The sequence below is a fragment of the Neoarius graeffei genome, chromosome 19, assembly GCF_027579695.1.
Source record: "Neoarius graeffei isolate fNeoGra1 chromosome 19, fNeoGra1.pri, whole genome shotgun sequence".
NCBI lineage: Eukaryota > Metazoa > Chordata > Actinopteri > Siluriformes > Ariidae > Neoarius > Neoarius graeffei.
Window position 1 is genome coordinate 4,597,472 of NC_083587.1, and position 13,452 is coordinate 4,610,923.

Consider the following 13,452-nt stretch of genomic DNA (forward strand, 5'->3'; position numbering starts at 1 on the left):
TCCTTACAGCTGCCCAAAGTGATTATTTTTAGGGTTGTAGCTGCGCAAAGTGATAATTTTTAGGGTTGTAGCTTCACAACATGATTCGTGTTAGGATTATAGCATCAGGAAGGAATTCCACAGTTGGGTTCACATCTCTTTTGATGTCGTCTGAATAGAGCTCCAGGAGTGCGGAATAAAATAACCAAAAGGCTGCAGTAGAGTCTCCACCTGGCCTAGTCTTCCTGTTGGCACATCAAATTCCACCAAATCCAACACCACAACTCGCCCACATAGACACACACCTGACACCCATGCGCGCGCACACTCACTCCAAAGCTGTGCTTTCCACAGCACAAAAGCGGCTCCGTTTCCAAAACTGCACACTACACTCGGACAGTGGAAATCCATCAGGGTCATTGACAGGGTTCTCCTTCCTTCCACTCAGCCCAGAGCGCTTACAGCGGCCACGCCGTTTCTCAGCCTGTTTTTACACACGGCATCGCACAAAGCGCGCAGCCCGCCGGCTCGAGCCGCACCGTGCTGTTTTATGGCCACTGCGCGACACGCTCGGTCTGTACCTGGGCCTGCTGGAGCTCGGGAAGAACGAGAAAGCCCGTTCTCGCTAAACGTGTGCTCGATCGCTTTGGATCTTGTCTTCCGAGTCTTATTTTCGCCGAGAAACGCCGTGAGAAAACACAAGTGCGAGTGTGTGACGGAAGCGCGCTCACTCAGCGGCAGCGCGGTTGAGTCGCAAACGTTCTCATGAGTGCTTTTAAGCCCCGCCCCCGGCCTCCGTTTCCCACACAGCGTTTCACTCGCTTCCGCTTTGGAGCTCCGAGACAGATGGCAGAAGTCGCTCCCGCCGCCGCGCCGGCCAAAGCGCCCAAGAAGAAAGCAGCTTCAAAGACCAAGAAATCAGGCCCGAGCGTCGGCGAGCTCATCATCAAAGCGGTTTCTGCGTCGCAGGAGAGGAGCGGCGTGTCCCTCTCCGCCTTGAAGAAAGCTTTACAGGCCGCCGGATACGATGTGGAGAAGAACAACTCCCGCGTCAACATCGCCGTAAGGAACATTGTGAGGAAAGGCGTCCTGGTGCAGACCAAAGGGACCGGTGCGTCTGGCTCTTTCAAGCTAAACAAGACGCAGACCGAAGGCAAGAAGCCCGCCAAGAAAGCCGCGCCCAAAGCCAGAAAGGCGGCCGCCAAAAAACCCACCGCGGCTAAGAAACCCGCCGCCAAGAAGTCTCCTAAGAAGGCGAAGAAGCCCGCCGCCGCCAAGAAATCCACCAAGAGCCCGAAGAAGGCGAAAATACCGTCGACCCCAAAAAGGGTGCCAAGAGCGCGAAGAAAACAAAAACTGTCAAGCCCAAAGCCGTAAAGCCCAAAACGGCCAAGGCGAAAAAGGCGGCCCCCAAAAAGAAGTGAACGTGTTTGATTGAGTAATGTTTTCTTTCCCTAAACGGCTCTTTTAATCTTTGATGCATAAGCTATCGAACTCCCACTAATGCATAACATGGGTCTAAAAAAGACCCGCATTCATTTATAATGGAAATGTAAGTAGTTGTTTTTTTCCAGTTACAACTTCCACAATTATTATATTTTAAATAGGAAATGGATTAAAATGTCATAAATTAGGTAGTTTTCTATGTACAACACTATTATTTATTTTATATATTATAAACAAGCACAGACAAATAATTGATCTATTATTGCAGACATGGATCTAAAGTGACTCACATTAGGAACTAAAATATATTTGCAACTGTTTCCAGTCAGGAACACAAATACTGCGGACCACTGTTGATCACTGTTGACCTGTTGATTGTGAAGAATCAGAACTTCAAAACTCCAAAATGACATGCCAGAGGTCATACAGTACTACAATAAAACCAAAGGAGGCGTGGATCTCATGGACCAAATGGTCCAAACATACACATCAAAGCGGCGAACAAGGAGGTGGCCTATGGTGCTCTGGCAAAATGTGGTCGATGTTGCTGCTCTGAATGCATTCACTGTTTTTACAGCACATCACCCTGATTATATGGGTGGTGTGCCAAATGCCCGGCGCCTCTTCATCAAGGAATTGGCTCAAGAGCTAATCATGCCTCACATGAGGAGGCGACTGGAGACCAGTCTCCATCTGCAGAAGCATGTCATTCAGGCAATGGAGATGTGTGGCTTACAGAGGCAGTTCATCCAGCCACAGGAGCCAAACCGTGTCTTGCAGAGTAAGAGAAAGAGGTGCAGCCTGTGTCCCTATGCGCGAGACAAAAAAAGTGTCTCACTCATGCTCCCGATGTGCACGGCCTGTGTGCAAAGAACACAAATTCACTCAGGTGATTTGTGAAATGTGCAAGAACTGAGAAAGCTGTAACAATGTAGGTCAATACTGACCTTTTCCCATGATTATATGCAGTTTTACTTAGTGTATTTACATACCAGGTCCGTTTTATAGTGGTTCACTGACATTATCAATTTACTGTTTAGTATTCATATTTTACAATCTCAGTCACAGTCATTTTACTGTTTTACATGTTTTATGTAAAACATTCAGAATTCATTCAGAATTATAGAATCAGAATTATATTCATTCAGAATTATTTCTGAATATGTCATTCAGAAAATAAGTTCTTGTTACAGTAAGTCTTTGAATAAACTCTTTTCATGCAATGCTCCGAATCAATGTATTGTTTTATACTTTTAAATAATTTAAATATCATAAGTCAGATATGAAATAATTGTAATTTTGAATGATTTAGAAGTCCCAGACAGGGGCCATTTGGCCTTTTTACCTAGAAAACCCACAAGAGGGCCAATTGGCCCCAAGTCCTCCCTGTAGACATTCATTTTGTTATGGAAATGTGGCTGTTAGTTACCTTACAGCTTAGAAATGAAATCTTACAATGCCTGTTGAATCTCTGCATCTTCGTTCCTTGGAGAGGAGCTTCTTTCACCACAAAATTCTTGAGGGAACTGAAGCGATAGTCCATGTGCACTGAGTTATTTATCCATCAAACAATTGTCTGGTTGCAGTCACATGAGTCGTTATGGTCACATGGGACATTCACATGTTCACATTTTAGAATAGAATTTGTTTTTATTCCTCATTCTCACATTCACACAGAAGTAGCCAACATGACTTCACCACTGAAGTGTGAAGTGTGTGAAATGTGACCTCCTCACCCCACACACTGCCACTAACAGCCTCATTACCATAACAAAATGAGTGATTAGTGTATTGGGGAAAAGCGGTCGGGCCAAATGGCCCCTATGTGGGTCTTCTAGGTAGACAGAAAAATGCTGGGACTGCTAGTGTTAAATACATTTTTGCCAAAGAAAATACTGCAAAGAACTGATCCTTGAACAGTATTACATAGAAAATGAAAGCGGGTCTTTTTAGATCCATGTGTCTAAATAATACATAATTATGTAAAATGTCTTCTACTTCAAAGAGTAACCATAAAGTATGAAAATTAAGTATTGGTGCTGGGAATAAATACTCCATAAATCATAAAAAGATGCATTATTGCATGAGGAATCAAGATCATTTTACAATATAGCTAAGAAAAACTAAGCCTTTGGTGAAATTGCATAGAAAATGAATACGGGTCTTTTTAGACCCATGTTATGCATTAAAGGGGTATTAACAAAAAAGGTATTTTTACGTAAAATGCAATGATGCCAAAAATGAAATGAAGCTTTCTAAGGGACATAAACAAGTCAATTGAGGAATTAATGGAGTATTGAGCAAAAAAAATGTATTATGATAAAGATATAGAAAATTTAAAACTCTGCCGGGTCTATTTAGACCCATCTTATGCACTAAAGGGTTTTAAGAGCCACCCATGTTTTCGTTGAAAGAGCAGTATTCCATATTCACTCAGGATATCAGATGCTGCTGATTGTTGTGGTGGAGTTGATTCCTGCTTTACAAAACGGTGACAGGAGGGCGCTGGGAGAACATGAACTGAGTCAGAGCTGATGGAACTAATAAAAACTTACATTTCTGTACATCGATATATAAACTTTATAATATATATGTCTATATTCCCTTCTTTCCTTTTTCATATATCTCTCTCTCTCTCTCACACACACACACACACACTCGTGGGATGGTTGTCACGCAGACTGACGCTGGAATTTGACGGCATGTTTGTGATTGGTTTTTCAGCCACAACGATCTTAACCAATCAGAGAAGAGCCGTGTTGTCTTTATCACAGAGGGCACGAGCTGTAGCGCTTTTTATTTCAGAGTTGTTCCTACAACAGATTTGAGCAGCAGAATGAGCGGAAGAGGAAAGACCGGCAAGGCTCGAGCCAAGGCTAAGAGTTGTTCTTCCAGAGCCGGACTCCAGTTTCCCGTGGGCCGTGTCCACAGGCTCCTGCGGAAAGCAACTATGCCGAGCGTGTCGGCGCCGGCGCTCCAGTTTATCTGGCCGCCGTGCTGGAGTACCTGACTGCTGAGATCCTGGAGTTGGCCGGTAACGCCGCTCGTGACAACAAGAAGACTCGCATCATTCCCTGCCACTTACAGCTCGCTGTGCGCAACGACGAGGAGCTGAACAAACTGCTCGGCGGAGTGACCATCGCTCAGGGTGGTGTGCTGCCGAACATTCAGGCGGTGCTTTTGCCCAAAAAGACCGAGAAGACCGTCAAGATCAAATAAACTCACCCACTGCTGTATTCATCAGTCCCCAAAGGCTCTTTTAAGAGCCACCCATCTATGCTCAAAAAGTGCACTTTTTTTTTTTTTTTTAAATTCCTTCCCAGGTTTTGGGGTATTTCATAGCCTTAGCATAAAAGGAATTCATAAACAATGTAATCAAGTGGTGTTAATAGTAATGATGCATTTTATTTATAACGCATTTTAGTAGTAATAGTATAACACTAATCATAGTAGTAGTGTGCTGGCGATAAACGAAGGTTGATGGGTGAAAACAGATTATGACGGCGCTGTCCGTGCGGCGATTGAGCCTACAAAACGCGCTAAGCTGCGCTGTTGGCTCTGCGGAGCTGTGCGAGCGGCAATAAATTAGGGATGGGTGTGGCTGTGTTTCAAACTGTGTCGGCGGGCAAAGACGGTCCAATAGCGAATAGGTGACGAAGCGCATTCTCTCCAATGACAGCCGACCGCGTTCAAGACGCCCAATGAGCGCAGGGCGCCGTTAGAGTTGAAAAAGCCAGCGTCCACCGGCGCCGTTTATTCTGTTTCTCATCTGTGAAGTGCAGAGCTCTCCGCCATGGCAAGAACCAAGCAGACGGCCCGTAAATCCACTGGTGGCAAGGCACCCAGGAAGCAGCTCGCCACGAAGGCTGCCCGCAAGAGCGCCCCGCTACCGGCGGCGTGAAAAAGCCTCACCGTTACAGGCCCGGCACCGTGGCTCTGAGGGAGATCCGCCGTTATCAGAAATCTACTGAGCTGCTCATCCGTAAACTGCCCTTCCAGCGCCTGGTAAGAGAAATCGCTCAGGACTTTAAGACCGATTTGCGCTTCCAGAGTTCGGCTGTCATGGCACTGCAGGAGGCGAGCGAGGCATACTTGGTCGGCCTGTTCGAGGACACTAACCTGTGTGCCATCCACGCCAAGAGAGTGACCATCATGCCCAAGGACATTCAGTTGGCACGCCGTATTCGCAGAGAGCGCGCTTAAACGCGGACTCCGTCTAACGCACACAAAGGCTCTTTTAAGAGCCACCTCACTGTCTCACAGAAACGAGCCCGTCTCCATCCCCTGCACGGAACACCGTTCTGTTTGAGCTCACGGTTAGAGTGGAATCAGAGCAGTGAAACAGAACAGCTGTTAGGACACAGTGGCCAGAGTTCTAGAACTCCTCGCGGTTTGACTGACAGGTTTTTGTCCCCGTCCTTTTAGATATTGTGGTGTCTGAGCGCCGCTTCAGTAATCAGACGAGAGAAGCAGAAAGTTTTCTCCGCTGCTTGGAAATGAGCAAAGGTAATGTTGTATTTAATAATTGGTCTATATCAGGGCTTTTCAAAGTGTGGGGCGCGCCCCCCCTGGGGGGGCGCCAGAGTTCTTCGGGGGGGCGCAACGTGAGAGACAAAATGGATCGATTTTTAGTACCTAAAGCTACAATGAGTGAGGAGACGGCCAAGCAAAAAAACAGAGCATCCAGGATGTTGCGATTTGCAACTTCAGCGCAAATTCAACCAATCCCCGCGAATTCAGGGCGGTGCTGCAATTATATCCAATCACCGCAACTTTCCCACAAATTTGACCAATCGTTGGCGTCGTCTTGAGGTGACATCGACAAACTACCTTCCGCCTTACTTCCGGATGTCTATTTTCAAGAGAAGCAGCATGTGTGCAGTGTTGCCAGATTGGCGGTTTCAAGTGCATTTTGGTGGGTTTTGAATATATTTTGGACTGGAAAACGTCAGCAGCATCTGGCAACATTGCATGACGTGCGAGTCAGTGTTTCTGTAGGCTTAAATTCTGTTACTGAAAGTGTGTTCTGTTTACAGTGAAGGACTGTGTGCACTTTATTTTTTTTTACTTAATACAAGAAATTAATGGATGCCAACATTTTTGCCAAAATGGTATTTTATTTTCCATTGTTTAAGCAGCTTCAGCAGTCATACTGTGAGATTCTGTTCAAATTGTTTTTTTCTTCTATGAAGCCTGAGCCATTTATTTTATTAGTTTATAATTATTGTTTAATTTAGTCTTCAGGAGAGACTGCCTGCACACGGTACTAGTATTAATAGTTTTTTTTTTCTTACATGAAAGCTGAGTCATTTATATTATATTTTAAGGTAACTTCATGTTGTGCTGTGAGGTTCTCTGCACTTTAACTTTTGAACCAACAGGTGCATTTGGATAAGTAAAGCCTATTTTTCTGCATTTTTGTAGTCCTGGTAATCTTTTATATTGGTAAAGTTGTTTATAGGACCATTTCTCAGTGTCTTTGTTTTTTTAATCAATAGTTTTTCAGTAATAACTTAATATTTAACATATCACTCAATTTTAATCACAAAAAGAGAAAATTGCAACAATTTCTCGCAACTTTCACTTCCTCCCGCAATGTCATCGCAACAAAAACCTAAACACCGCAACTTTCATCGCAATTTTTTTGGAAACCCCCGCAACATCAGACATTTTAGCTCGCAACAATCACAAAAAAGGCCCGCGGAATCCTGGGGGACTGGAAAAAGAAGTTAGTATGACCACGATTATTTAAAGTTTGGATTTTCATGGACTGGATCTGAAGATGCTCCACTGCCACAGTGTGTTGTCTGCCAAGAGGTGCTAGCTAACGATGCTATGCGATGTTTAAAATGTGTAAAACAAGATGGTTTAAAAAGCACAGATGTTAAAATATGAAAAAGAAAAAAATAATGTGTACAACAACCATTTTCTTTTTAAATATGAATGGAACATTAAGTATAGCAACAACAAAAATTGTAAGGGGGGGCACTGTTGTTTATTTGCTCTCCGAGGGGGGGCTGACTCTCCCACACTTTGAAAACCCCTGAAATAGAACATTTTAAATATTTATAATAACAGTCAAGCTACTCGATAGAAGTCACTACGCAGCACCCATATAATTTTTACTCTACGTTATTTTCGCTTTATAAGTAAAATAGCTCATTTATTTACTGATTGGATGGAGGTTTGTTTCCCTGATTTGGCCACATGTGGAAACTTTTCTCGGTGTATTTTCCATCAACAAATATTTATTAAATTCCGCATTTAGTGTACTACAACGGACTTTCGCGAGGGAGCGGTGCAGAGAGAGAGAAACACGAATTTGCTCTTCTATGAGAAAGTTGGTGGCTCTTAAAAGAGCCGTTGGGTTGCTGAAGGCGGCCGCAGCAGCAGCACGCTTTACTTGGAGCTGGTGTACTTGGTGACGGCCTTTGTGCCCTCGGACACGGCGTGCTTGGCCATCTTGCCAGGCAGTAAAAGGCGCACAGCGGTCTGGATCTCTCTGGAGGTGATGGTGGAGCGCTTGTTGTAGTGAGCCAGACGAGAGGACTCGCCGGCGATACGCTCGAAAATATCATTGACAAAGGAGTTCATGATGCCCATAGCCTTAGACGAGATGCCGGTGTCGGGATGAACCGGCTTCAGGACCTTGTACACATAGATAGCGTAGCTCTCCTTCCTGGACTTTCTGCGCTTCTTGCCTCCTTTACCAGCCGCCTTGGTCACGGCTTTCTTGGAGCCCTTCTTGGGTGCGCTTTTAGGTGGCTCGGGCATGGCGCTGCTCCTCGGGTAAACTGTAAGAGAATGAATAAGACCCGCCTCGCGGCCGCTCTATTTACAGGTCCGCAGTGTAATTATACACGAGGCAGGAAAATATTTTATTGGCCAGAGTTCCAAACCTCCTCATACGGGGCGCCTCCTACCGCTCCGCCCACTTCCTTCCCCTCCGCCTCGCTTTGTCTCCCTTCCCGCCGTTTTATATTCACAGCACTGATGGAAGAATTTTATAGATAAGAATTCATTCCATTCTTATATTTCTATTACCACCATCTGAAGCGTTTCTCTCTCACACACAGCTTTCATATAGAAACGGTTAAGTGTTACTGATGTTACTCGTGTCTGCAGTTTCCTGTTCTCTGCTTCATTTTAAATGGACTTTATTTTCATTCAGATTTGCATCAAACAATACACATTAGAACGAGATTTCGTTGCTGTGGCTCAGTGTAGTGCAGAACGAAACAGCAAGTATATTACCTGAGAATTTAAAAAAAAAATATATATATATATATATATATACACACACACACACAGATGCTACTTTTCTTTTTCCCCTCTCTCACACACACTCATGGAGAAAGAGCTCTTTATGGATGTTTGGGTGGCTCTTAAAAGAGCCGTTGTGTCGGAGCGGTTCAGTGTCGGAGCATTTAACCGCCGAAGCCGTACAGAGGTGTACGTCCTGGTGTTTCAGGGCGTACACCACATCCATAGCGGTGACGGTCTTTCTCTTGGCATGTTCCGTGTAAGTGACGGCGTCGTGGATCACGTTCTCCAGGAACACTTTCAGCACACCGCGAGTCTCTTCGTAGATCAGGCCGGAAATGCGCTTCACACCGCCACGGCGAGCCAGACGGCGAATAGCTGGCTTGGTGATTCCCTGGATGTTGTCGCAAAGAACTTTCTGGTGCCGCTTAGCGCCACCTTTCCCGAGCCCCTTGCCGCCCTTTCCTCTGCCAGACATCGCGCTGCTCTCTCCAAGTCAAGCCGCTGAGTTCATGTCACTGCGCAGCGCCCACAGCCTTTATACACTCTCTACAGGACCGAGTTGAGACCCGGAGTGGGCGGGCCTCAGGCCTAAGAACAACGGTCCCGCAGTAAAACACATTTCAAAAAGAAACAGAACGCCACAGCTTTTCACTGACGAGCGCATTCTTCATCCTTTCTGTGCACAGAAACATTATCATTCACATTATTTTTTATGCTGTTTTGATCGGCTGAGCGAACTGCAAACAACTGCCAACAGATCATGGTCTGCTCATGCGCAGTTACTCCCTGTCAACAAACAAACAGCCATCACTGTAATGAGGTTAGTAAAAGCACTCTGTGTTTGTGCAACATTGGCGTTCCCTTTTGAGCCCGTCTGTGGCTTCAAGGCCCGGATTCTAAACTCCTCGGTCCACTACAGCTACAGGTCACAGAACGCAGAACATCACCTTATTACTCAGCCCGGCACTCAGCTCTGATCCACACCGGTGTCTGTGTACACTGTTAACAGAGCCGACGCTTCACCACACAAGTCCCCTCGAAAAAACGCTGCCTTGTTTTTCTTCTTCCCCCAACCTAAACGCTGGGTCGAGGCTGTGGGGTCATATTCTTGGGTTATTTTAACTCATTCTGAGTTGCTTTCTATAACCCAGCTGCTGGCTTAGTGGTTGAGGACAGTCAGATATGATGCAATCTACCCAGCAGCTGGGTCCATTTAAATCAGTCGTTATAGTATTTGCGCTACATTACAATTAAAAAAAAAATCTATTCTTCCAACTGTCCTGTCCAGTATCTTTCAAAATGCACTGGAAAAGGGCTGATTTTGGAGGGCAATAAACAAAGTGGTTTCAGTGGATCAGCAGAGTGGCGATCCACAGACAGAAGGGAACCGACAGGGAAGGGAATGGACAGTCAATGGGACAAGGAGCCGCAAGCCATAACCAGCTGTTTCTAAGCTCCTTCCCCTGCTGATTTTCAGCAATGATTGTGAATGATCTGATTAATTAACATAAACAAATAATGGTTTGTTTTTGACGACCATGTTGTGTAGTTTTAACAGCTAGGCATTGTCCAGTGTCCTCAGGCACGGTCACTTCTAATCTTCCGCAGCTGTTGGGCTGCTGTTGAGTTGAAACACCCCAGCCACTGGGCCACACTACATTTAAAAGCACTGTTTTTTCCCCAATGAACAGTCTTTGTGCCCGGGAAGACGGCGACTGGCAAGGGGGCAGTTTAAAGCTACACAGATTACGGTTTGTAATATTATGATGTGCTTATACATACTCTCCCTCCTGTAAAGGCAGCAAAATTACATGGAAAAATTTATTCACAGTTAGCCAGTTTGCATGGTGATACAGGTGGTGAATGTCAATCCTTATTCGTATTGAGACAGATATCATCAAATGTTACGACATGTTGCTGCTGCTTTTCTTCATTGAGACAGACATGTTGATTTTGTTTTGACAGATGTGTGTTTTTCCTGCAGCCTTTGTATGCATATAAACGGACAGCTGTGTCAAAAACAAACTTGCAAAATAGGAGCTTCACGAGCTCACAGATGGTTTTGGAGGTAAGCGTGTAATTGCTGGAAGTTTCTGCAATGGAAAACTACAATACTTACATTTAATAACAATAGTATACCATATAATACACAGTAAAATGTGTCTTGTGTGTCTGTGGATAAGGGCTGGGATGGCAGTGGGTTAGCTGTATAATTTGTGCCATTATAAGACCCACAACGTACAACTACTGTTTTCTGTGTTTCAGGTGAGGCAGTAGATAAGGAGAGTTTTCTTCTTTTAGATGAGGGCCCCATTGCGAGTATCTCCCAAAATTGGCCTCTGATCACAATTTCTAAAACACTACAGAGAATTAGTCAGTAACTAATGTCACCACAGCAAATAGCTCTACTGAATATGTGAATAAAACAGCATATGTTGGTTTTCGCTGCAAAACACGGACGTGCGGTGCACAGTGCCAATTAGGCATCTGAATATTTTCAGTGTTATGAAAATGGCTGTGCCAGAACTTTTACATTGATTAGGTTCTCCAGAAAACACCTTCTTAAGCATCATTTTCAAACTGAACACTGTTTTCGTAGGATATCAAATGATCCAGTATAGCCATTTCAGCTCCATGATACTGAGGGGGAGTCCTGTGTATAGCCAAGATGGGGGAGGGGGTGTCCCTGACACAGATGACCTGGTACAAGGGATTGCACTCGGCTATAGAGATCTTGCAGTCACGTGACCGGAAAGTACACAACCGCCATCGTGTCGGTCAAAAACACCACTGAATACTGCTGCACTTGTGTACAGAATGGATCAATTTCAACCGATGGACTACACGGCTCATTTTTCTAATGAACAGATAACTAGATATATGTCTAAAATAAACGATCTACAGATTTGTGACCCTTATGGCTTTCCGGACGGAGTTTTCACAACCGGATTTTGAACTGCCAGCGGAATACCCGGACGTGTATGATTACCTCATCAACTTTCCCTCGCTGTTCAGTGAAGCACTGCGTGCTTATAAATCTCTGGACAGTTTTCTTTACAGAAATTCAGGATTTGTCAGTGACTCAGATGTGGCATCTTGTAAGCAAGAAAATGATCCTCACTGGATGGGTAAGTCACTTAAGTATTGAGTATAGCACTGACCAGCCGATTATAGAATAAGGTAATTTCAAATCATCCGTGTTGTTTACATGGATCTGGCGTTGGAGAGGTAGAGGCTTGGCAGTGGAGGTTTGAGTAGCTGTTTTCTGAGCTTAGTCAACAGGCCGGTTCTGCCTGTAGCCTCGCTTTTGCTTTGGCTCCCGGCGCCGCCTCCTTCGCTTTGCTTCCGATAACAATCCACGGAGACCCCGCTGGTCTCGCAATCTGGTCTCGTCCGGAATGTTTTTGTTTTTTTTTCTCGTCCGGAATGTTGTGCATGCGATGGAAATCGCTACAAACCGTCATTTTCTGCTGGAAACCAATGTCCAGTAAGTCCATACGGTTGTAGTGGATATTGAAGTCCGGTACAGACGAACAACATGCAAAAATACACACAAAAAACATAAAAACCGTGCAAAGGTAGGGAGAGCTTGTAGCCGCAGCCGTTGTAGTAGAATTGTATATAGTAGGGTTTTCCAGAAGAAAAGGTAGAAGTAAAAGCAGAAGTAGAACCAGAAGTAGAAGGCGGAATATGGCGTTTGACCGACACGATGGCGTCTGTCACAATCTGGATCGTCTGTGACATCACTTGCAAGATTTCTATTGAGGTATTTCACCCACGTGACCAAGTCACGTGACGCAGCCATTTTGGACGGCACGCTTAAGTCCTTCAGTGCAAGGCGGTATGAGATGGTGGAGACCTTTGCACATTTTAACAAGAAAGTAAGTTGTGATTCGTGTTAAATTGGATCTGTCTTTTATCACAAACACTGTACCCAGCCTTGGTATGGAGCCCTGTTTATTTATTTCTGTGTCCCGTTTCTTTCTAGCCTCTGTTATTGCGTTTTATGTCTGATGTCTGCTACATGCAACCCTAGACAAATTAACACTGCCTTGTTTCACTGCTCAGATGGGTTAACAAACACTGACCCATTTACTTTTTGCTATATATTTTATCAAAATTGCGTTAACTGATAAATTAACCTGAAATGAAATGATCACTGCAAAGTCTGGAGTACTCTGTTGGCTCCCAATCCTGTCTCTTCACAGCTGCAATCCATTTGGCCCTCTTGTCTGGGTCAGTAGGAAACCGGTAGTGATGTGTCGGTCACGAATGATCCGGTTCAAAGAGCCGGCTCTTTGAAGTGAACGACAGGAGCCGGCTCTTCAGTGGGAGCCGAGTTGGGGAGCCGAATTAGTTTTTTGTCCTTAGGTGCCTCAGAGAGAGAGAGACTTTCACAAAAAAGTTGCTGTCCGATTGCGTCTTTGTGTTGTCTATTACCATTCAAAGGAAAAAAAGTAGCATGGTGTACGCCTACTTTTTTTGGTTGGGGGGGGTTGATGTCATTCACAGCTGCGAAAATACAAAAATTGGTGTAATGCTTAAAGCTGTGGAGCGCAGGGGAGAGGAGTCTGTGAGGCACCTGAGGAGGGGAAAATCAGCTGTGTATTTTATATTGGTAATATAACACAGTTTTGCATGATGTTTGTGAGAAAATAGTTTATTAATTGGTAAGTTTTATTTCTATAGCTAGAACATTGTTACACTGCTATACTTTACAAAGCTTTACAATGGCTACAAAAACTAAAAAATAAAATGGAA

General features: G+C 44.6%; 1 protein-coding gene and 4 pseudogenes across 1 annotated transcript; 3 read left to right on the plus strand and 2 right to left on the minus strand.

Moving 5' to 3' along the window:
• LOC132867726 (histone H2AX-like) overlaps positions 1 to 4,644 on the plus strand; it is a 1,044,434-nt pseudogene extending 1,039,790 nt beyond the window's left edge.
• The window catches only part of LOC132867717 (uncharacterized), a 1,045,807-nt pseudogene extending 1,036,641 nt beyond the window's left edge, over positions 1 to 9,166 (minus strand).
• Positions 803 to 10,817, plus strand: LOC132867729 (histone H1-like; annotated as a pseudogene).
• LOC132867749 (histone H3-like) lies at positions 5,219 to 5,729 on the plus strand (annotated as a pseudogene).
• Positions 7,825 to 8,308, minus strand: LOC132867768 (histone H2B-like). Its single transcript, XM_060900774.1, has one exon. The coding sequence runs from the start codon at positions 8,197 to 8,199 to the stop codon at positions 7,825 to 7,827; it is 375 nt and encodes a 124-aa protein (XP_060756757.1). The 5' UTR covers positions 8,200 to 8,308.
• Positions 10,818 to 13,452: the final 2,635 nt, after the last annotated feature.

What these genes read in the sequence shown, in the direction of transcription:
- LOC132867768 (XM_060900774.1), bottom strand. Translation starts at nt 8,199, where the DNA reads ATGCCCGAGCCACCTAAAAGCGCACCCAAGAAGGGCTCCAAGAAAGCC.